This window comes from Hemicordylus capensis, chromosome 6 (genome assembly GCF_027244095.1).
Source record: "Hemicordylus capensis ecotype Gifberg chromosome 6, rHemCap1.1.pri, whole genome shotgun sequence".
In the NCBI taxonomy this organism is placed as follows: domain Eukaryota; kingdom Metazoa; phylum Chordata; class Lepidosauria; order Squamata; family Cordylidae; genus Hemicordylus; species Hemicordylus capensis.
In genome coordinates this window covers 159201901-159225536 of record NC_069662.1, presented here as the reverse complement: position 1 = coordinate 159225536, position 23636 = coordinate 159201901, and the positions used below count along the sequence as shown (strand labels likewise).

Below are 23636 nucleotides of genomic sequence, written 5' to 3'. Positions count from 1 at the left end.
AAAATGGATCATTTTCACAACCATGATCGTTAGTTATGCATATTTTAAATATGTATAACTTATTCTGGATACACAGAGATTTCTAAGTGATATGTTTTGGGTTTTTTGTCAAAGGCAGAAGACTTGTGTTACACCATGTTCTAGCCCTTTACAGTCTCCCATTTTGACCACCTTCCTGTGTTGTAAATTACATACAAACTCTGCTACAGAAAAAGTTCTGTATTCCATCCTGGACGGCCTACCAACATTGTCAAATTTGTTCACAATTCTTAACAGGTAATCTCCCCCCTTCAGATGATGACATGCCAAACAGTCAGAAATTTTAAAAGGAATCCAGTTCAGATCAAGTATCTTAAAGACACACCCTTGCTAGAGTACAACAATTCCAAGAGCAGAGGCTTGTTCTGTTGGCTGCTTACTCCAAAGTTACTTCCACAGGAGGGTCCTTTAATGCTGAGAAGTTGCTTTTCCAGAGTCCGGTAAAAGCAGACTTCAGAAAATGCAGCTCTAATAGTATTCAACAATGCTCTTCCCCAGGACCAAAAGTCTTATCTGATGTTCCCAAGTCAATCCTATCCAAAGTTCCCCAACACTGTTAATTAATAGTTTCCTTATTTATAGGTCCTATCCCATTTATTGCTTTCTGTTCAGCATGGATAGAAGGTTACCAAAGACTGCCTTTTACTTTCTCTTCCCTGCATGAGAAGGGGGTGCTTTATTTATTGGTTTTAATTTAAAAAAATAGCAAAGAGTGTATTTTCACCATATTAAAAAGAGACCTAAGAAAGGACCCACTGTCCACATGGGCTAGGGATAGCACCGCACTTGTTCATGCAAAAATACTTGCCACAAATCAACACACACTATATGTGGAATTCTGGATTCCTTACAAAAAGTGAGTGAACCAAGGATGACAACTTCAAAGCAGAACACGACACTGTGGAAGCAAGGTCCGTTTACATCTCACATATGCCTGGTCATATGTAAACTGTCAGCCATGTACTCTGATATGGAGGTCAAGCATCTATGGAAAAAACACCAAATTCCACATACTTAGACAAATTTCTCTGTTCAATTTCTCAAAAGGGGAGAGTTTTGCTTGTTTTTTGAAGTCTGCTTTTAATCTCTAGACATATCACAAATCAGAAGTTTCATATAAGGAAGTAACTATAGTTTGGGGAAAATATTTAACTTCTGAATGAGATTAATACAAACTTCTGGAATATGCCAGAATGACGACTTTGCTGGGAGTTCATTTGGAGTACAATTATGAAGCATAATTTTTGAAATGAATTATGTTGCCTTGGATACAATGTTTATTGTTCAATCCAATATAGTAAAACCTAAAAGTTATGTATTTTCACACCATGGGTTTCAATACAAGCTTTTGAAATACCAGAATGATAATTATCCTTTGGCAAATGTATAAGCAATATAAATTCTTCATATGCTTGTGGATCACTTTTCTTAAGTTCCTCTTTCTTGCTGCCCCCACCTCCACTTTTCTTTTTTCGAAATATGCCATGTGCCAGTCATGTGTGTTTCAACAGGTGCTTCATAAACCCCTGCATTTATGGTCCTGTTATAATGCTGCTAAAAGCAATACACTTTGCACTTTTATTTTCAGTAACGAGAAGTATGCACCTCCTTATAACAATCAATGTTTTATTAATGGATATGGTGAAGTTTTAGCTATCCACCAAAGATGTGTAAAAAATTGCAAGAAAATAAAAATAAATAAAGCTGGTTTCAGATCAGTCTTGTTTTACCATCTCTGTTCAGAATGCAACATTTATAAACACACAAAAATTGTCATTAAAGTTAATGTAATCTACCAATATTCAAAATTACAGCTTTTATGACAGATCTAATGATAACCGAAACTGATTTGGTTTTAGGTTTAGCAACTCAAACATTCAAATACAGTGTCTTGTTTAGCACAATACTTCCTCTTATTGTGATGGGCAACAGTGATGACATATTGTTGGCTTTTTGACATAAGGCACTATGATATGAATATGCCATACACTTGCCTTATGTCAGATATCTGTTGCTAACCAGTGACTTCTATCAAATACAAAAAAAAAAGGTATTTCAGGCTACAGTGCATTTTGGATGAAGGACATCATGTGAGGTCTTTCAGCAAAGATTTTGAAATGCAAGCCTATTTTTTTTTGTTAATACATAAGCTTTTTGTCATGCTGCTTTTTTGCGACAATCACTGGGAAATAATAGACTAGTTACCCATCACTCAGTCCCATACACACACTCATCACCATTTTGCTCTTCTCTATTGCCATCAGTGTTCGAGGCAAACATGACCCAGTAACTTTATTCAAGTTCTTCTACGAAGGTTTATACGACCACAGCAATCATTCTGTTTCACCTTCCTTTTGTTTGGCACCTGTGAACAAAAGAAAACAAGTTCTAGTAAGAACTAATCTGCCTACTTTCCTTTCACTATCCCTACAACTGGACTAAATTTGGTTCAGCTTGATCAGGCACCCACACGTTAGCCTTCTTGCGCCTCAAACGATCATGTGTCTGCCATCTTAAATCAGGGTGGATAGCATAATCACAAACTATGCCATTGAGGTGTCTCTACAAACTGTACCCTATTAGGCTTATATTAGTCCAGGCACTGCAAAGTTGATAGGGACACGCACACACACGGAACTGCTGGGTGATCTCATAAGCCTATTGGAAAGTAGGCTAAAAAAGGTTAGACTTGGTATTTCTGCACAGGCATTTTACACAATAAATGCATACTTCTATGTTCTATTTCTTTCACATCTCCTGTCAAGTTGTGCTTCTGTTGTGGGATACCCTGCATTCTCTCAGCACTCAATATACATTATTTTCTACTTGAGAAAACTAGATGCTTCCCTAGACAGTGCAAGCATTGCTATTGCAACTGACGTATCAAGTGTGGTTGCACAAGTGTTAAGCAGTTACTGTATATCTGTGATGTGATCAATAATCAACACCAATTTATAAAATTATATATTTCAGTGATGTTTGATGTTATTCCATTATAGAAACATACAAGGCAGGATTAAGGCAACCTGAGAAAATTTTGAGGTCCTGCTAGCCTTGCCTTACACTGTCAAAGGCCTCAATATTTGAGAGGTGGTTGCCCAGCAAAGCCTGACTCTACTCTCTCAGTATTGCCCAGTCTTCATGCCTTTGCCTCTTCGCAGTGTCCTGGAATGGAGTATGGCACCCATGCCAGGTTCTGCAAGTGGCAAAAGGAATCCTTTTTTGCTCCTCCAAAACTATTATGTTGACTCTTGGATCAGTTTTATTATTATTATTTTACATTTATATTCCACTCTTCCTCCAAGGAGCCCAGAACAGTGTACATACTTAAGTTTCTCCTCACAACAACCCTGTGAAGCAGGTTAGGCCGAGAGTGAAGTGACTTGCCCAGAGTCACCCAGCAAGTATCATGGCTGAATAGGGATTTGACCTTGGGTCTCCCCAGTTGGCGAAGCTCCTCTGTTTTTCATTCTGATACATTTTATGATTTTAGTAAGATTTTAGTTTCTTTTTATATCTTTAATCCTACTTAAAGCAGTAAGAAAGCTGTGGCAATACACGTTACACTATAAAGCTCTACTACAACAGAGGTATCTGGTATATTTTTATTTGGTTTTTTCTGCTAGGGCAACAGCCAGTTCCAAAGTTCTGCAGGTGCTTCCAGTCTGCTCATGGTACTCATGGAGAGCACCGGCTTCTTTGTACAACATAAGGGGCAGCTGAATGTGCAAAGTGGAGGTACAAGCAGAGACCCGTGCACAAACACTACAATGAGTGAGGAACCCCTGCACAGTAGAGCTCCTACAGGAATAAATATTGGTTTGTGGCTAGTCAACAAGTGGCTCTCACAGGTGCACCTGGACCTTCAAGTCATAATAGTCCAGTAGTTTATTTCTTCTTCTCCTCCAGGTGCTGTAACTAATTAAGGTGCTGGGTTTAGGATAAACTTTCAATAAAATAAAATAAAAGTGAAATAAAAAATATGATGCAGTTAGTAGAGTGTGGGGTGTGGACATGTGAGACATTTCTGCCAAGACTAAATTTGTTGAATGGGCTTTGGGAAAATCAATATCAGCTTCACTTACCTCTCAAGAGTTGCTGCAAGGAAATATTGAGGACTGTAAAGTACTTTTATGTTCTAGAAATGCATAACAAACTGCTGCATCCATACCTGCTGGTGTGAGCACTAATGCTTGTAGGATGTCGGATAGGGAGATGATACCAACAATACTATCTGCTTCATTCACTACCACCAATCGGTGAACCTATAAATGGAATAGAAACATTAAGAATGAGGACTAAATGTCCTCATAAGCACATATCTACATATACATATACACACACACGCGCGCCTTAGTATGTATGCCACACATCCCGTGGTATGTGGCACATCCTGAGAGATTTGTGAGAAAGAAGGCACAGAGTAGGACTGAGTGGGGGACAGAGGGGCAGCTGCTGAGGAGGAAGGAGGGAGGGCTGAGGATGAGGAGGCTCTACGGCAACAAGGAAGGAAGAAGAGACATTGAGCAGCGGCATCTGCCACCCTGCCGAGTCTCCTCATGAGGAGGATGGCCAGGTCGGAAGAGCGCACCGAGGGCCATCAGTGCTGGCCGGAAGGGAAAACCCAGCTTGGCTGTTTTCCTCAATTTTCTGCCCAAATTGGCCATCCTCCTTGTGAGGAGACTTGGCAGGGCAATGTGACGGAGGCCGGTGGGGAGGCTGAGGGATGGCGGAGTATGCAAGAGTGAGTGGGGGGTGGGGGGGGAGAAGGTTTTGCCACTTCCGCTGCCATCCCGGATGGCAGCGCAGGGAGCCGGATTGTCCAGGGAGGCATGAGAGCTAGGGTGCAGATGTTCTGCGCAGGGCCAGCTAGTACACATAAATAATCTGAACTCTTTAATAAGGGGGAGGTCAAGTTACTTAGGTGTTACTAGTCCCCAAAGATAAAGATAAAGTCTTTCTAAAAATCAAAACATTGTTCTACTCCAGAGGGGTGAAAGAGCATCCCACATCTCTCTCAAGTTTATTGGTGAGATACAGGAGAGAGAGGGAAATAAAAAAGGTTCTGACTTCCAATACTGTCAGCTCAAGCTTTGGTCAAAATTTAATTTTCTACCAATACTAGCTGGCCCGGGCATCTAGTTCTCCCTCGTTCTCGGCTCCTTGTTCTCAGCCCTCCCCCATCCAATGTCTTTTCTCTCTGGCTGGCTGCCTGGACAGCTGCTTTTTCTGTCCAGCCACTACTTTCTCTCCCCGCTCTGCTGCCAGTTTCTCTCCCCGCCCACCCCCTGCTACTTTCCCACTGGTCTTATGTTCGCTGCCGCTATTGCTTTCCTGTCCCCCTCCCCTTACTTGTTAACTCCCGCGGGAGCTGCCACACACAGGATGAGCCACTGATATGCCTTAGTGAATTAGATAGATAGACAGACAGATAGATATTGCTATTGCAACAAACTGCACGGTTCTGTTCCTCCGGCTCTGTTAGTGCTGTGCATCCACATACACTTGTTTGTGAGGATGTACATGAATAACTGAAAGCCTCGCTTTGTTCCACAACTGGAACAAGTACATGTTGCAGAGTATTGGGATACATTTCATTTCTTACAGCTAGGAAAGAATTGTAGAAGTGCCAACCAGGTATTATTTAGGAGCAAAGATAATATGAAGAGATCTGAGAATGAAGAAATGATTTTTTCCTTATTTGTCTCTTGTCAGAGCAGAATGTAAAGTTCAACAGAAATTATTCCTGTTCATTATAAACACATTCAAGTGGAAAGTTCTTGTTAAAAATAGATACTGTCTGTAACCTAAATACTGCAACATAATCTAACAAGGAACACAGGCTAAAAACTAACAAGTCTATTTTTATTATAAAAGTGACATGTAATGTTACTTGCATTATAAAATAGTTAACATTGCTATAATTAGAACTTTACAACATCAAACTCCATCCCAATAGTGTTTTGTCAATTATAAAAGAGACTCCAGAGAGCTATTTTAGGTACATTCAATGGCTGGTTTGTGTCCAGCAGGACTTCTGAATACCAGACCCTCTTACCATATTCACACATTGCTTTCAAAGTGGTTTGCTAAATGGCAGCAACAACTTTCCTTTGAGTGTGCAACAAGTCTTCAACAGTGCTTCCTTGCCACAAGCAATATTTTATTCATGCATTCAACACATTTATATACCGCCCTATATAAAATCTCAGAGTGGTTTACAATCTAAACAGTAGCTAAAACCCCACAATCATGTAAAACAGATGAAAAAATACTGTAAATAAAACTTTAACACACCATGAACTAAAAGCCTGATGAAACAAGTGTGTTTTCAGAAGTCATTTAAAAATAGTGCTGTTTTCAAGAGGCAAGTAGTACAAGGGGCCTGGGACCCTGCCCCTCAGATCCAGGAGTAACACAGCACCAAGCCTGCGACACATGGTAGTTGCCTCCTTTCTTCTTCCGTGCATGGATGCCGATCTGAGAAACACTAGTCCACAACCTTGCTGAGCTTGTGGCACGAGTCACATACTTCTCTGCATTAGGTCTGCAATGTTTCGCAACAAGGAATGCTGCGTTCAAGCAGTCAACGATTTGAAAAATCCCAAATGACTCTGCAGTTAATGCTTTTGGTTTATATACACAGAAGAGAAATTCATGTGAAAGATGTATAAATACTCTGCATTTATTCATTTGGACAAGTTCCCACACAACATTTAAAGAGAACTATCATCTTCTCAAAGATGGCTTGATATGCTAGGCACTTGAGTTATTGCTCTTAAGAGCAACAGTTTGGAAACTGCAACTGGTGCAGAATGTGGCAGCCAGGCTGGTCTCCAAGGCTACTCAAATAGACCACGTTACTCCTATTCTAAAATAACTACTCATACACTGGCTGCCAATATGTTCCTGGGCAAAATACAAAGTGCTGGTTATTACCTATAAAACCCTGAAGTGCTTGGGCCCAGGGTATTGAAAGGAACACCATCTTCATGAACTCCACCACTTTTTAACACCATCAGGGGAGGTCTGGTTGTGCTTACCGCCAGCTCGTATGCTGGCAATCCAAAACCAGCTAGGATTGCTCCCAAGCAAACTCAGAACCTCCCCGTCTTTGGCTCCATTTAAGCAACACCTGAAAATGCACTTATTTGATCATGTTTTAAAGTTTTATTGATAGTCATTTTATATTGTTTTAAATGATCTGTTTTAATTATTTTCATTGTTAATCTGTAAACCACCCAGAGATCTGTATATGGGGCAATATAGAAATGTGAAAAAATAAAAATAAAATAAAATAAAATAAAATAAAGAGTCTTCTAGTCCTCCCCATCCCCAACTCCTCTAGCAACCTTTTGGTATAGAGTTGGAGAACGTCTGAGTGCAAACAAAGGCCACTGTCAAAGAGATAAAGGCAGCAAGAATAAAGTCAAGCTATTTCAATGATTTAAGACTGAGGTGAACTACATACCAGTCAGGTAACTTAGAGCTCCTCTTCTCTTGTATTTGAACAGTCATACCCACCTGATACAAATGGGGAACACAGGGAAGAAACAGAAAAGGGAGGCGAAATTCTATTTTTATATGTTCCTCTTTTCTTGATATACTTTAGATAGGGCAATTACATTGGATGGTTTTGGTCATCTCTCTCAAGTTTCATTACTCAGAGTATTGATTTAAAGGAGTGGCAATACAAGCTGAATCAGATGCTCAATTGCCAAAATAAATATGCAGTAGATATGTGCAGAATGTTCCATGGTCAGAATGTTCTGTCTCGAAATGGGCCATTTCAAGCGTTCCGAGCTCAGAATAGAACATCCTTTAAAAATGTTTAAAGAGGTGGGATGTTCTGACCTCTTCCAAATGCCATTTTGGAATCCACAGTGGCGCCCACGCATGCGCAGAGGCCCATCCCAACCACCATTTTGGAATCCAAAATGATGCTTTTGTGGCCTCTTTGCATGTGTGCTGGCCATTTGTGTGGTCAGCACCACCATGCAAATGGCCACCGTGCATGCGCAGAGGCCAGAAGAGTGCCAATTTGGATTCCAAAATGGCAGTCAGGACGTTCCACTGGAATGGGTTCATTCCATCAGAACAATTAGCTTGACCATTTGTTCTGACAGAACATTTTGTGTTCTGTTCCGAACAAAATGTGTTTTGTGCCCACCCCTAATATGCAGAATCAAGTGTTCCTTGCCAACCTGCATTTCTTGGGTGGAGAAGCAGAAGAAATAGAGAAAACAAGCTATGGCTTGGTTAATCTTGCTTAGTGGAGGGAAGTGTGCACTCAATTGCAGTGGTGGTAAGAAAATGTTCCCCACACATCCCTTCACACTCCGTCTAAACTGGAGGGGGTGAGGGGAGAAGACAGCAAACACACAGAACCATTAACAGGCTATGTCAGAATCTGGCTTACAAGCAGTGTTCCCTCTAATGCACGTGTGCGTGCACTGCCTTGATACTGCTGCCCAGAACAACTCTAATTCCACACACAGATGAAAAGAACTTAGAGAGAACACTGCTTACAAGGTCTTACAGAACCCTGTTTCCAGATAGTGAGGCAATGCTCCAGCCTGGCAAAGTTCTTTACTTAGTGTTGCCTGGAAGCTGACCATGCCCTGCAACCAAAGAGATAGTGCTATCTACCAGTTTTATCCAAACATCACCACCAAAGAACACAAAAAGCTAATAAATATATGGCAGAAGTCAGTTTCCATATGATCCTCTCTGGTCATCTTGAAACTCCCATCTCCTACACATTTTAGTTTTCAGCCAAGAGGCTTTAGACTTCAGCCCATCAATGGTGCCATGTGCTTTCAGGGATCACTGGCTTGGTCATGTCCCCTTTGCAATGCTCCAAGTTGCTGTTAACTGAAGAATTGATAATGAACTTCAGGTTTTTTAATGTTATTTTAAGTCAAGGTATTTAAGATAGATGTAGTAAACTACAACACCATCATCCCACCAGCTGTGGCTTTCCTCCCCAATGCCAGGCCTTTCAACTCATGCCTCTCACCTCAATCCCATCCCCCACAGAACAGAGATGGAAGGAGCATGAACTGGAAAGTCTTAAATCTTGGACCCAATTTCCCTGAAAGTACTTTGGGTTGGGTTGTCCATTAGAAGGTTGTGTTCTGACTACCAAACCACAAGTCCTCTGGTCATTTCTATATGTAACGTAAAAATCAGTCTCATTTACTAATGGAGCTCTCAGCAGCTACAGACAGTAATTTGTGAGGATATCTCACAATAGTATTTTAGTAAATTTAGTATGTAAGATTTGACATTTACTTTGCAGTATCAACACTCAAAACAAATGATATTATTGTATACAATTAAAAAACCCGATCTTTTTATGCTAAGTTTAAAAAAAAGAACCATAAAACAGAGTTATCAGTGGATACAACAAATTAAGTCACCTTCTAGCATATCCTGGAAGGACCCTTCCATGGTTATCACATGGACCCTTTCTGTACTGGTTTTGGCTGCATTTCTGGTTAATACTATTACTCAAAAATAGTCTCACCTCAGCTTTAACTATCCGATCCACAATGGTCTCCAGAGTTTCAAGCTTATTGCATTTCACAACACCTTCAAAATACTGAGAGCGGTGTTGGAGGGCTTGTGTCACTGTGATATCTAAGTTATTATAAGTTTTTTCAGCAGCAAGATTCTGGAGGCAGAAGAAAAGAAAGGAGTGGTTATCTGAATTCCAGTCTTGACAAAAAGATATATTCATTACTTATATAACACCTTAGTTATGCCATTTGACGGTCTTTCAGTTCTGCTAGATTTCCAGAGAAATATATGTGCATGCAGAAGTGAGGTTACATGCATGTAACATTACAGACAAGTCTGCACATGAGTTTAGGAGTAAATGTGGCTCAAATAAGACTGGCTGCCTGAGGCAACATTATGTGCACAGCCAGCCAGTCTCATGCCTGATCTCTTGATCAAGTTTAGGAATTCAGCAACGGCTCATGGACTCTCAGATAAGCATTTTCCTATTCCTTCGTTTTAGGGGAAACAGCCCAGACAAGATTTTTGCAAAGCGACTTCTCTAACTGGAGCTGCAACTTGGGTTTGGCGCCACCTACAGTGCACACATAATGCTGACCACAGTTTGCTTAAGTCAGGCCAGCCCACAGGAACTTTTTTAACTGGCCCATAGGAAGGAATGTCCTGCAGCCACAGTAAGAGCCTTGAAGAGTTCTTGGCCTTTCCTACTGACAAACAGCAGCAGTCCACTGCAGTTGGCTGCTTGAGTCCAGATGTCCCTTAATTACCTTGCTGGTCCCACCCCTGGATTGGAGCCCATTGATACCACCGCTCTTTCCCTTTGCTTTCATTAATATTTTTAACAATTAATTTTAATGTAGTAATTAGTGTGCTGAAAATTGACCTTGTCCCTCACACACCAAGGCATGGTTGCTTCCAGCCTATGCTCATGTGAGAAGGGAGGCATTTGCAAACCCATGGGGTGCTCCTGATCTCCTAAACTTGGTTAGGAGATTGGACAGCAATCTCTGTACAGGGCCATAGTGCCAGTGTGGATACATAGCTAGAGCATGGAATTCTACTAATTACGTCCTGCAGTGGGTGTCAACAGCAAGGAATTTCACTCCTCAGTGGCTGCATTTTGTTAGAGATGGGGAATCAATAGTGGTGAGCAAGGTCCCTTTTGGGGAAGTCTATCTACCAGTATGTCACCATAAGTGGCGCAGTGGGGAAATGTTTGACTAACAAGCAGAAGGTTGCCAGTTCGAATCCTCGCTGGTACTATATCAGGCAGCAGCAATATAGGAAGATGCTGAAAAGCATCATCTCACACTGTGCAGGAGGAGGCAATGGTAAACCCCTCCTGTATTCTACCAAAGAAAACCACTGGGCTCTGTGGGCACCAGGAGTCGAAATCGACTTGACGGCACACTTTATATTTACTTTATCTACCATTATGCATCTTCATATTGAGGAAACCCTTGTAAGCTTACTGTTTAAAGAACTGCAGGGTTCCCTGACCATAATCACTGCTTTAGAATAAAAATAATGAAATAGCAGCATTGAGAAAGACTGTGTAAGCAAAACATACTATATAAAAATTTAAAAAGTTACTTACTATTACATCAAATTTGGAATAAATATCTACAACTTTTCCTAAAAATGGAAATAAAATGATTTTAAACCATGTGTCAGTAAACAGTCAGAACTCAATCACAGCAGGATGAATAATGAGTATTTCACCAACATGTTATCAAATCCCTGGACTACATCAGATAGCAGCCAGTGTGAAGCCATTTGAAGTGCAATAATGCAAGAATCATGTGCAAGTGAGAGTCTAAACAGGGAACCCTGGAGCCGTTTTCCATGTCCTTTAGTCTACCATTGTCAGCATTAGATCCTTTACGCTCAAATTCTCTTCCTTCAAGGATTTCTCTGCCTATCCAGTTATTACTTGAATTTTCCTGCAGAAGTTGAATGAGCATTTTCATGTGTAAAACTTTGAAAATGCCTTCAAGTTTCAGAAATTGTCACTCTCTCTGTATAACCCTCCCCCACCTCCACATGTACATTTCCACATCTCTTCTTATTAGCTTCTCCAAGATTACAACAGGCTTCACTGAGGCATATTCTCACATACCTGTGAAAGTTTTCCTGGGACTATTATCTCCTACTGTGTACGGTATTCCATGCGTGGTATCTCTGACCTAACACACATTTCCAGTAATGTGCACACATTATAGGGACAGGAGAGGAGGAAGGTATGCTAGAATACAGAACTTCCAAGCACTGTCTGTAACATCGAGGTAAGTCTGCCAGCAGTTCAACCTAGCAACTACAAGAAAGATATGCCCTAACCTTAGGAGAGCATTCATATGCCCAGTAAAAGTCATGAACTAAAAGTGTTAACTTGGCAGCCAGGCTCCACACAGGTTTATTCAGAAACGCCACTAAGTTCAATAGAACTTACTCAGGAGTAGGGAGTGGGGCTGGGGGGAAGTATGCATAAGACTCACAGCCTTAGACTGCAGTTTTATGCATGCTTGCTTAGAAAGCTCTATGAATTCAGTGGCTTAGATCCAAAATATGCCCTCATGCTAGGAGAAAACCTCTTTGGCTTTTGAAATGGCCTTTCCATGAAGTAAGTGACCCCACATCCAGTGGGGCTCTATTTAAGCAAGCTCTTGTACCAGACTTTGCAATGCACTTTTAAAAACGTTTGTGGCTTACTCAAGAGTTTGTGTGCCACTGCCATAGCCTCCATTTTCTGTATGAACCGTGTTTCTGGTACAGTAATGCAGCCCCCAATGGTTTGTGGCTCTGCACCGTGAAAGGTTTTCCACAAGTGCTTTCAGCAAGAGTTCATGAAACAGCACCAAGTCATTTTCTCCATGGTACTTTGGATCCACGGCAGCGGCACTTACTTTTGAGCAAATATGCACAGAACAGGGTGTTTGGGCAGAAGAAGCCTATTCGAGGTCAAAATATAGTAGATTTTCAGTGTGATCGAAAATTATGAAATACTGTTATATTCAAGCAATGCAAAAGCCTACTTATAATCCATGCACTTCTGTGCACTACATGAGCATTAAGTGTATAAGAGAGAAGAGGAAAGTGGAAGGAAAAATTACAAGAGGTATGATAAAAATGCAGCTAGGGCATATTAATACAAATCAGGAGCCATTAGACTGAACAAGATAATGTATGATAACATAAGAGTAAAATGTATCATTCTAGATTCCTGGTTATGCAGTGGATGAGGAGATACATACAAAGGTTCTTTCACTTCTACGTACTGTTCAAAATAGAAACCAAAGCAGAATTGAGCCCTTTTGTCATACTGCAGCCTGCTGGAAATCTCACTAGTTCCGATGGGATAATTAGAGAGGTGTTCTGAATAAAGTGGAATCTTAAAGAAGCATTCTTGTTCCTTATTTTTTTTATATTCCAATTTAATATTTTTAGTGCATAACTGTTTTATAATCTTATATTGTTTTAAATGTTTTGTAAGCTGCCTTGAAATTGTGTTAATGAAAGGTGGTATAAAATTTTAACGATAAATGAATGTTCTGATTTAATAAAGGCATTTCGTATTTGCAGCAACAGATAATTCCTAGCAAAATAAGCAGCGTGTATCATTTGGAAAAAGGCTGAATACTTAATACACACCTGACTCATCCACAACAGGTAGAGCCGATATCCTTCTATCTACAAATATATTCAAGGCTTTAATGATAGGAGTGTCTGGGTGTATAAAGGCGATATTGTGGTAGGTTCCTATCCCAAGCTCATCCAGATTTTTCTTCATAAAGGCAGGCTTTGGCATTTCTGACACCTAGAAGTTGAAGGGGGGAAACCAGGCACATTATATTAAGTTTGTAAAGCTACACAGCCAAACCATTGTTCAAAATCATACCAAGAAGTTATTTCTCTCTTTACCAAGTCTTCCTTTACCAATTCTAAATGAATTTCTAACAAAGATTTGTACATCTAAATATGTATGCACACATTCAATCCTGAAATACTGCATCCAAAATATTGATTTCAAAAGATAAACATTTGAGTTCTAGCCCTCAGCTCTTCACAAGTTTTGTCCACATAGCACTCTGTCATGGTGATGCTACACTTTGAGTAAAAGTGCTATATTCTGCACCCAAGAAAAATGCAGGATAGTTCCCAGATAACATTAACAGTGTTTATAATTGCTGTGTTGATTGCAACAGCACAGTGTCATTGGTATTTTAGGGATGTGGCTTGTGACAGTCACAGCACCACTTCTCTCCAACCCAGCCATATATAATTTCTGAAAGACGGGTTAAAGTTACCTTCTCTGTACAAGCTTCCAATCTTAATTCGATGTGCTAAATATTGACCTGCAAAAGTTGTATGTCCCACAATTTGGGCGACACTTTTGCAGAACTATGGAGTGGAAGGTGTGTTGAGGGAGCATGTTGAGTGGTTTATAAAAGTAAGCCTATCCCAACAGATCCTTTTGTCCTACTGCTTGCAATAATAGAACGTAAACTGCATAGATATTTTACAATTGGTCACAATGCAGTTTTATTAATTAATTCTCCTTGGTAGCAGACACCATAGTATTGCTGTGATCTGAATTCTGTGAATGCATACTGGAATTCTACTTGTGAAACCTATCCCAGTTTAAGTGGTTTTGCCATAAGAGAAATGCAACGAAGAAAACCATCCACATGGTTGCTCTCAATAGCAAACTTCTCTTCTGCTCCTAGGAAACACACCACCTTTAAATTGAGTTCCATGTTATATGTGACCTTTAATCACATCTTGAAGACCCTCCAGCCATTCATAAAGACCAGAAAAATCTTGTCCACCAGATGGTTCTAATTCAAAAGGGACACTGCTAGAGAGATTCTCAAGTAGAAAGAAATCATTGATTCTGTGCCACATCAGCCACACTGAAGTTCTCTCTCTCTCTCTCTCTCTCTCAGACACCCTAACCACTAGATGATTACAGCCTCTCTGGATAGAGCTACTAATTAAAGTAGTTTCTGCAATTATGATGCGAGCACAGTAATATTGGATCATATAATACATGCCAGCTACCTACTTAATTATATATGAAAACTATGACTATCGGAAGTGTTTGTTTCTTTTGACACACCTATTATTTCTGCACCAAGAGGCAGAAGTTTCCAAGTTGCTTCTACACATTAACAGCGGCAAGATTTGCTTATTGTAAAATCAAGCAATAGTTGAACATTCTTCTTGATCTACTTACAAAAAGCTGGAGAAACTTAAGGATTCTTTTATGGGTAAGTATATAAAGTGCATTTCCGCTCACAGGGTCAATAACTGGCAATCTGTGAATTTTGTTTTTGATCAGTGAATATACAGCATCAAAAAGGCTGGAGAGAAAAAGTTATTACAATTATACTCTTATTACAAGATCCAAAAAGGCACTTAATTATCCCCCATAAAACACACAGAATTAACTCTAACAATTATGAAGGTTTTGAAAATAGAAACATATAATTTGAATTTGCTGATACACCACCATACTCAGCTGAATACCAATTTGATATAAATTGGCATTCAGCTGAGTATGGTGAATCCATCCCTGAAAACCCATCAAGAGCAGGTATACTCCAGGAAAAAACATCATTTTTATCATCTGGGGTAGCGGTATAGGAAGTGTTACTTTTTATGAAAAACCTGGACATTAGCAAGACTCAAATTAAAACTAAAGAAAAAGAGGGCAGCAACACACACAATGTTGTGACATGCCTTAGTGCTGTGCATTAGGGCTGTGTACAGAAATGGTGATAAAGTATACACCCCTCCATCCAGCAAGCTGTATTAGCATAGCTCATATCAGGTCTGCAGGTCAGATCTAGCCAGCAGCATTTCTTTTGCTGGTCCCCAAGGGCTGCACCACAAATGGCTATGGGAGAAGCCTACTTCAGGAAGCTGCGAGAGCTCTCTCAAGCACATGATGTGATGTGCTGAAAATTGACCTCGGGCCCTGCACATGGTTGGTTCCAACCTACCAAAGCATTTGAGTTATGCACCCCTGGCTCATATACCATCCCTAGGTTGTGGTATGTGCTCCCCATGGATATGAGGATTATCTTCCTCCAAGGCCTTCAGGAGAGCCTTAAAGACTTATCTTTTTAGCCTGGTTTTTAATGATCTAGTTTTAATCTGGTTTAAGTGTTTTCTGATTTCATTTTATTATGTGTTTTTAATTTTAACGTAAATGCCCTGTGCCACTTTAGGAAGGGCAGTATATAAATTGAATAAATAAATAAATACACACACAAACAAACTATTACTGGATTCTCCTTGAGTAGACAGAAGGGGATACAGAGAAAGAGATAGACATGTAAATATAAGTGAGGGTGAGGTGGGAGGGAAATATATACTGCAGTCATATTCCTGTATGATCAATAAAGGAATTTAGTTTTTAAGAACTAAACAGATTTTCAGGATCTGAACAGAAGCCATAACAGATCCTCACCAGGTAGGGGGGAACAACATCTGTCTAAAGATGGCCCTTGCAGTTTCATGATAGATGCATTAGTAAGATCGTCATTAAAACATTTTAAAAGCACAACTTACCTTGCATCTGGTGAAATATTCACTAAAGGCTTAAAGGTTTCTTGTAAATAAAGCTCTGTATATAAAAACAAAATCAAAATGAATACTTTCATTAAAGACACTTCTGCTTAAGGAAATACACATCTTTATATTTTAATACACAGATGGACAAGTACAATAGGAGGAAGGGAAAGACCAATTTCCATGATGGTACTCCTGCAGTATGATCTGTTTGCAAACACAATGGATAAACTCTGCCAAGTTAAGATAGAATGACACTTCAAAAGCTGAGAGTAACCACTAGAGGTCACTGTAACCATGCACATTTTCTCTTTATACCATGGTGGGGAAAAGGGAAAGCTACAAGGGTTATGACCAGCATTTCTTTTTTTAAACTTTCAGATTAATGAAGTAACTGAGCACAAATAAAACCTTAAATATTCATCAAAGTGTTATTTGCCAAGGAGAAACTAGACACCACTCACACAGGGCATCTGTCCACCTTAATTTGAGAAGTACCGATTCCATCAGTGTTTTAGATTTAACTGTATGTAATATAACTGACTTTTAAGTATTCTTAGAGAGATTACTAGCCAATACTATTTCAAAGTATATTATACATGAGAGTACAGCAATCTTGATACGAGTTCTATTGTCCTAAGTCAATGCTCCTTTAAAAAATGCTCTTTTAAAAACTAAATACCATTACAGGACTTTCCTTAAATACAAATACAGCTGTTCTCATGAGCATGCTTATATCCCTTTGATTTCCATGGGACTTGAGTACCTTTCACCATATTGTTACATCAAAAATACATACAAAATGAAAATCTGCGGAGAGATTAAGTGGGGAGACACACACACACACACACACACACACACACACACACACACACACACGTAAAGCTACTCTAGAAGTTAAACATGTAATTAGAACCCACCACTTTTTCACACGTTAGTTCCTACTTACAGCTTCTTTATACTTTTAGAGGGCACTCCGTAACTCTTCCCTGCTGTGCTCCTTCCCAGTACCAGGCAGGCAGCTGAGCTTCATCAACCCCTCATGTGGCTAGCGTGCCATGCTGTTCTGTGCAACAGCCACCCCAGGACTTCTGATTGGTCTAACCATTCAGCTCATGGCCTGTACAATAATTCCCAAGTATAGCGATTGCATTTAAATCTAACTGGTCTCCTGCTTTGAAGTACCAAGAGGTTCAAAGCAGCTTACAGAAGAGTCTACTCATACTCTAAAATCAAGTATCAGCAAGAGAAACATAGCCAACATTTTCAGGTACAATTCCCTGCCAATGTCCTTGACAACAACATAGTTGCAGTGCTGTGCAGCAGACTTTGGGGAGCACATTCTAAGCAAACATTTACAAATGTTACTCACCCCTCCACGTTTCAATCTTGTGCTCCTCTAATTCATAGATCTGTACCTGTAATGGGAGAAGGAAAAAAGTCTAAGGCTTTAATCTTTAGTGCACTTTTTAAATTTCAAGTGAAGTTAAAGAGAACCACCATCAAGAATTAGATATGTGAGTTTTTACAAACTAGGATTATTTCTTTATTTTAAAAAGCATGGTTAAGTCTTAGCACAACACCCAGGTGAGCAGAGAGGTATTTTACAGATTTGGCTCTAGATCAGAGTCACTGTCATTAACAATTACATCCCATTTTGAATCATCCCCTCCCATTCTGCTATAAATGTGCAACAATAAGCACGGGAAATCTGGTGGGGAAATACCAAGCCTTAATGCCATCTCCAGAAAGGTTAAGTGTCCAATAATAGTTTTGAAAATCAAAAGTTTCTACACTGGTCAAAGAGGACAGTTGGTTGAACAGTACTAGTCATTAAACAAGGTTGATCGTACAGATAATAGCTTTAAATTTTTTTTAAACAAGGGTCAGATGATTTTGCTCTGAAAGATAGTAATAGAAATATAACAACAATGTGCATTTATTCTGACAGTGCATTTATTCAGCTATAAAGAAAATGAAAAACCCATGAATATAGCTTTCTGAGGCTTCAGCATCTTCTATTTTGTTCTGTAGGTTACATAAGCGATTGAGCATCCTCTCTCAGACCACCTGTCCCTACTTGTACGCTTTGTACAGTTCACTAGTAACTCTACACATACTTTACAGAAGTACTTAAAGGATATTAGAAGCCACCACTTTTATAAGCAGTCTTCTGCGATCTGGTTTGGTGTAGTGTTATCTAGGCATCTAACCATGGTTCAGCAAGGAGTAGGGTTCCATGAGCTTAAGCACTCCCTCCCAACTTTGCCCATACAAATCCGCCCCCTCCCATTCATGAGTAGCATTAACTGTGGTGATGCGTCATGTCTGAACTAAACCTAACCATAGTTCACTTTGAAGTTTAATTGAAAACCTTGGTTAAAACCAAGTCCTGGAGGAAACTGATTCTCTAGACCTATTTCAAACTGGCTTCGGGCAGGCTATGGGGTGGAGACTGCCTTGGTCGGCCTGATGGATTATCTCCAATTAGGGAGTTTGACTCTGTTGATCCTTTTGGTTCTCTTGGCAGCTTTAGACCATGGTAAAGCTTGGCAGCTTTAGACCATAGACCATGGTATCCTTCTGGGTCACCTGAGGAAGGTGGGATTAGATTCCAGATGGTATCACTTAGAGACTGTTGCTCTGCAAAGTGAGAGTTAATAATAGGGCTCCATACTGTCTTCACTGCTCTTCAACATCTATGTAAAACCTCTGGGAGAAATCAGGAGATTTGGTGCAGGGTATTATCAATATGCTGATGACATCCAAATCTATTTCTCCCTATCAACATCATCATGAAATGGCATAACTTCCCTAAATGCCTCTCTGAAGGTGATAATGGGCTGGATGAGGGATAACAAACTGAATCCAAATAAGACAGAGGTACTGATTGTGTGTGTGTGGGGGGGGGGGGGGTCAAGACTCAAGAGATGGCTTAGATCATGGTTAAGTTTGAGCACAACACTCAGGTGAGCAGAGAGGTATTTTGAGATGGAGTTACACTCTCTTTGAAAGCTCAGGTACATAGCTTGGGACTGCTCCTGGATCCAGAACTCTCTCTGGTTTCTTTTTCTGTACCAGAAAAAACAACTGGTACAGAATGCGGCAGCCAGGCTGGTCTCTGGGACACAACAAAGGGACCATATAACACTGATTCTGAAAGAATTACACTGGCTGTCAATATGTTTCAAAGAGGAATACAAAGTGCTGGTCATTACGATAAAGCCCTGAACGGCTTAGGTCCAGGATATTTAAGAGACCACCTTCGTCATGAACCCTGCCGCCTATTAAGATCATCTAGGAAGGTCTGGTTATGGCTTGTCTGGAGGTGACTCGGGGCCAGGTTTTCTCTATGGCTGCCCCAGGGCTTGGGAATGCACCCAAAATAAGAGCTTCTCCAACTCTTATTGCTTTTTAAAGACTCTTAAGACACATCTGTTTTCTCAGGCTTTTAATTACAATTAATTTTAAACTGTATAATTGCTTTTATCCTATGAAATTATTTTAAATTGTTTCACTCTGAATTGTTTTTATTCTGTAAAAATAAGAATGTTTGTTTTCATTTTTATATTGCAATTTGGGATTGTGTATACCTCCTAGAGTTGTATGTATTAGGTGGTATATAAATATGGAGCCACTTAATGATGCAGTGGGGAAGCAACCTGCCTAGAGGGCAGGAGGCTGTTGGTTCGAATCCCTGCTGCTGTGTTTCCCAGAATATGGGAAGCTCCTATATTGGGCAGCAGGGATATAGGAAGGTGCTTAAAGGCATCATCTCATACTGCACAGGAGATGGCAATGGTAAACCACTCCTGTATTCTACCAAGAAAACCACATGGCTCTGTGGTTGTCAGGAGTCGACGGCACAACCTTTATATAAATACGAGACAGACAGACAAAGAACAAAGGTTAGTGCCAGTGCAGACAATGCTAACTGGCAAGGGCTGTCTTTCAGGCAGGGAATCTACCTAGGGCCCACACACATGCTGTGGCCATTAAAATCAGCTGGAAGGGGACCCTGCTCTAGCTGATTTGCCCTGGGTCCCACACCCTGCCAGGGCTCTCTGAGGAGGGCCCCTGACAACAGGGATGGGGAGAATTTGCATGGAACACAAGCTTCTCATGGCAAGCTCCTGCGCACGTTATGCCTGCATAAGGCCCATATTATAGATGGGGAACCAAATCTTCAGCAGAGTTATACTGACACACTGCTATGGTGTACTTGCACACTTGTTTGTGGTACAAGTGCCACCCTCTGTGATGGGGGTGGATTCAGGATTACAAACCAGGCTTTCATTCAAGCAATCTCTATTGATCCAATGACCTATTACCAAGCTAGCTTACAGTCCTGCACTAGCCTGACAGCGAAAGGGATGGAGCAATAGTAGTGAAGTAGTGAAAAGTGGTAGTGAAAATCCTATGAAAATGTGGACTACAATGCTAGAACAGTTGAATTTCTCTTCTAGACTTGGTGCCAACGCTGACATAAGCTCTCTCAACACCAGCAGCAGGAAGCATATTTCATTTCTCTGCCTAACTGCAGGGGTCAGAAATACTCTTAATAATAATAGAAGAGACACAATCTGACCACACTATTTAAAGACTGGGAGAGTATTCCTAAGATATAAACCATGTACCTTTTTTGGTATGGTTTGACTTGTTAACATTACTACAACAGCAATGCTTTGAGAAATGACAGGAATGTTTTGTAGCAATGGGAAAACTTGCTACAAGTCTCTTTGGCTTTAATGAAAATTAGAATTTATTTATTTTTGCAATGCTCCTTTAATTTCCCCCATGATGGACTAAAAATGAAGAAGAAGTTGAGCCCATACACAACAGCAAATATGGAAAACAACTGCAAGTTTTTGGAATGTATGCAAATCTCTTATAGCATCAAGGCAGCCAGTTGTTGCCTTATAAATATAAAAACTTAGTTATTTGAAGGCTCTGAAACCCACAATGGCTTAGTAGAGAGGCAACTCTGGCTCCCTACAAACCATGGTTTGCAAAATCATACGATAAAGCCAGGGGTCAGCAACCTTTGTTCTCCAGCTGCTGTAGTACTACAACTCTCATTATCCCTTGTGGGGATGATGGGAGTTGTAGTTCAACAGCTGGAGAGCCAAGGTTGCTCACCCCTAAGCTAGAGTCACAAATTCTACTCTTGGCCCCTATTTACTACGTTTTATGCACTGGTTCCCTCCACTATATAGCTTGCTGTGATAATGAAACCAGACAGAAACTATGGTTAAGTACCAACCTCTATATAATTGGAAACCATGGGTTGAACTGGGTTTTTTACACTATCGTTTTGGAATTAGTATATCTGTTCAATTCCGTTTTCACAGCAAATTATGGTTAGAGGAAACTGAAGCAATTCTATATGCAAAGGGGAAGGCAGTGGAGGGAATATGCAAGCCTGAAGCTCGTTCTCGATTCTGCAAGCCATGCTTTACAGGATCATTGGAATAATTAATGCTATTTATTATTATTATAAATAATGCCATCATGGATTTCATTCACACTACTTGGCAAATTCATGGTTTCAACAGCAGACTCTAAGCAAGGCTATTCGTTTTCTAGGCACAATGAAAAGTTAATATATACAAAACCAAAACATTCACTGATGATGCTCCTGCTATTACTGATTTAGAGTCCAGGGTTAATGAGTACTTTACAGAATAGCCTTTTAAACTGAACACTATTCAAATTTAATTAATTCCCTACTATTGCTATTCCTTTTGAAGTAGGAGCTGAATTTACTATCAAATGATATGCTGAGGACTACCACCAATGTGCATCCTGTGTATTTAGGCTCATGCTTGTCTGGAGTTCCAAGGAAAGGGGAGTTGACTTTGAAGTGAAAATCTAGCATCACTGAAGGCCTAAACATTATTCTTGAGTCAATGAATCACTAAAGCAGCAGATGCTTTTGGACGGGGGGAAATCCCATCCAAAGCATATCACAAATATACCACTGGCAATACCCCACCCCCACTCATAAATGCAACTGGCATAGATCCCACAGAGGCAGAAAACTTATGACCAGGTTGCACCACTCGACTGATGGTAGAGACTTGTGTGCTTGAATACTGCTCTGTACAGAAAAATCCACTCCCTAAATATAAAACAGAAACCCCTTCCAACAGCCTAGCCTTCTCTAGAAGATCTAGTTTTCAATTGTGCAGGAAGTATTTTGCATTGAGGTGCATCCAGTCATGCAGGCTCCATGGGCTACTGGAAGGTGTACAGAAGGTCTCTCTCTCTCTTTTTGCAGGACAGAAAACAGCAGAGAAAGTGAAGGACAGAAGCGAGACTCTGGCAACTCACCATTGTGACATCCTAAAGGAATCAATGGAAACCTAAGCACCTGACAAGTAATAGCCATCTGTTAGAAATAGACACCTGCCACCAAAGATTTAGCTGGTTAGTAAAAATATGTTAATTCAGCCCCACTTCTTTTGGGGCTCCTTGCCCACAATCTCCAACCTAACCGCTTCATAGATTTTGCTGTTACTAGGCCTTGTCTGAGGATTTCCCATGGTGTAGGGTGGCCAGTGAGTGAGATTTGGTGCTGGTTGCCAAACAAGAGGAAGAATGCAGTTTTCCTGTCACATCAGGCATTTCCATTTAGTTATTTTAAGATGCTTAACACATCTGTTTTGTGCACATGTGCACTGCTCAGGGGAGGTGGCCACTGGGGTGTGCATGGGGCAAAAACTTGAAGCCACCACCACCACCACATTATTTCCCAGCAGATTCTATCCTGAGGAGTACAGCGAGGAGAAGCCTAAGCCTGGTGCACACAGATGCACAAGGCAGTGGCAACCCCACAGCCTGCAATGGTATATAGTGCTCACACTGGTAGGAAAAAGGGATCTACAATAAGAAGTTGCACTGGTTAAAACAGTTCAAGAGCAGTTATTCCCATGATAATGTCAAAGCAAGTCTGCTATTGCTAGGGGGTATTGGTGTGATTAGATTTGCAGCATAGCTTCAGCCTGGCTTGTGTCAATTTGCGAGGGCCAAGTTGTGTGGATGGTACTGCTAGATCAGTGAGGCTGTATCAGCTTGTTTTAAGTTTGATGACTGTCTGCTGTTTTGAGTCTCCCATCCAGAAACTTTTGAGGGTACAGCTATAGTGTGTGTACACGGACACTAGTTACGAGATAGGCTACTGTAGTCACTGGCTTACATCCACACTAAGTTACTCATGAGTACTCCCATTAGAACTGGACAAGTAAACCTGTCCAATTAATTTCAGTGGGAGTACTCATGAGTAACCTAGCATGGATGTAAGCCAGTGACTGCAGCAGCCTGTCTCATAACTGTAACATGTGTGCGTTCGCACACACACTAAACATCTCTATGGGGTACCTGAGCTAAAGGGGTGCATAATTTAAAAAGGTTGGGAACCCCTGCCTTAGATGAGCAAACAATTCTCTATGGGCTCTGCTTCTTAATTAGCCAGGACACGCAGAGGCCCATTGCACAGGTGT

At 40.5% G+C, this 23636-nt stretch overlaps 1 protein-coding gene across 11 annotated transcripts in view; it reads right to left on the bottom strand.

Moving 5' to 3' along the window:
• Window positions 1–1648: 1648 nt before the first annotated feature.
• The window catches only part of PRKAG2 (protein kinase AMP-activated non-catalytic subunit gamma 2), a 291223-nt gene continuing 269235 nt past the window's right edge, over window positions 1649–23636 (bottom strand). For 10 of the 11 annotated variants that reach the window (XM_053260020.1, XM_053260022.1, XM_053260024.1 and 7 more), the window contains 8 exons: window positions 17507–17552; window positions 16135–16189; window positions 14795–14921; window positions 13210–13375; window positions 11159–11196; window positions 9569–9715; window positions 4211–4304; window positions 1649–2404 (listed from right to left, as the gene is read on the bottom strand). In XM_053260020.1, coding sequence (XP_053115995.1) covers window positions 2373–2404; window positions 4211–4304; window positions 9569–9715; window positions 11159–11196; window positions 13210–13375; window positions 14795–14921; window positions 16135–16189; window positions 17507–17552 — 705 coding nt within the window. In that variant the 3' untranslated portion in view covers window positions 1649–2372. Of the gene's footprint in view, window positions 2405–4210; window positions 4305–7510; window positions 7564–9568; window positions 9716–11158; window positions 11197–13209; window positions 13376–14794; window positions 14922–16134; window positions 16190–17506; window positions 17553–23636 lie in introns of all 11 variants that reach the window. The other variant, XR_008309577.1, reaches the window with a different exon arrangement.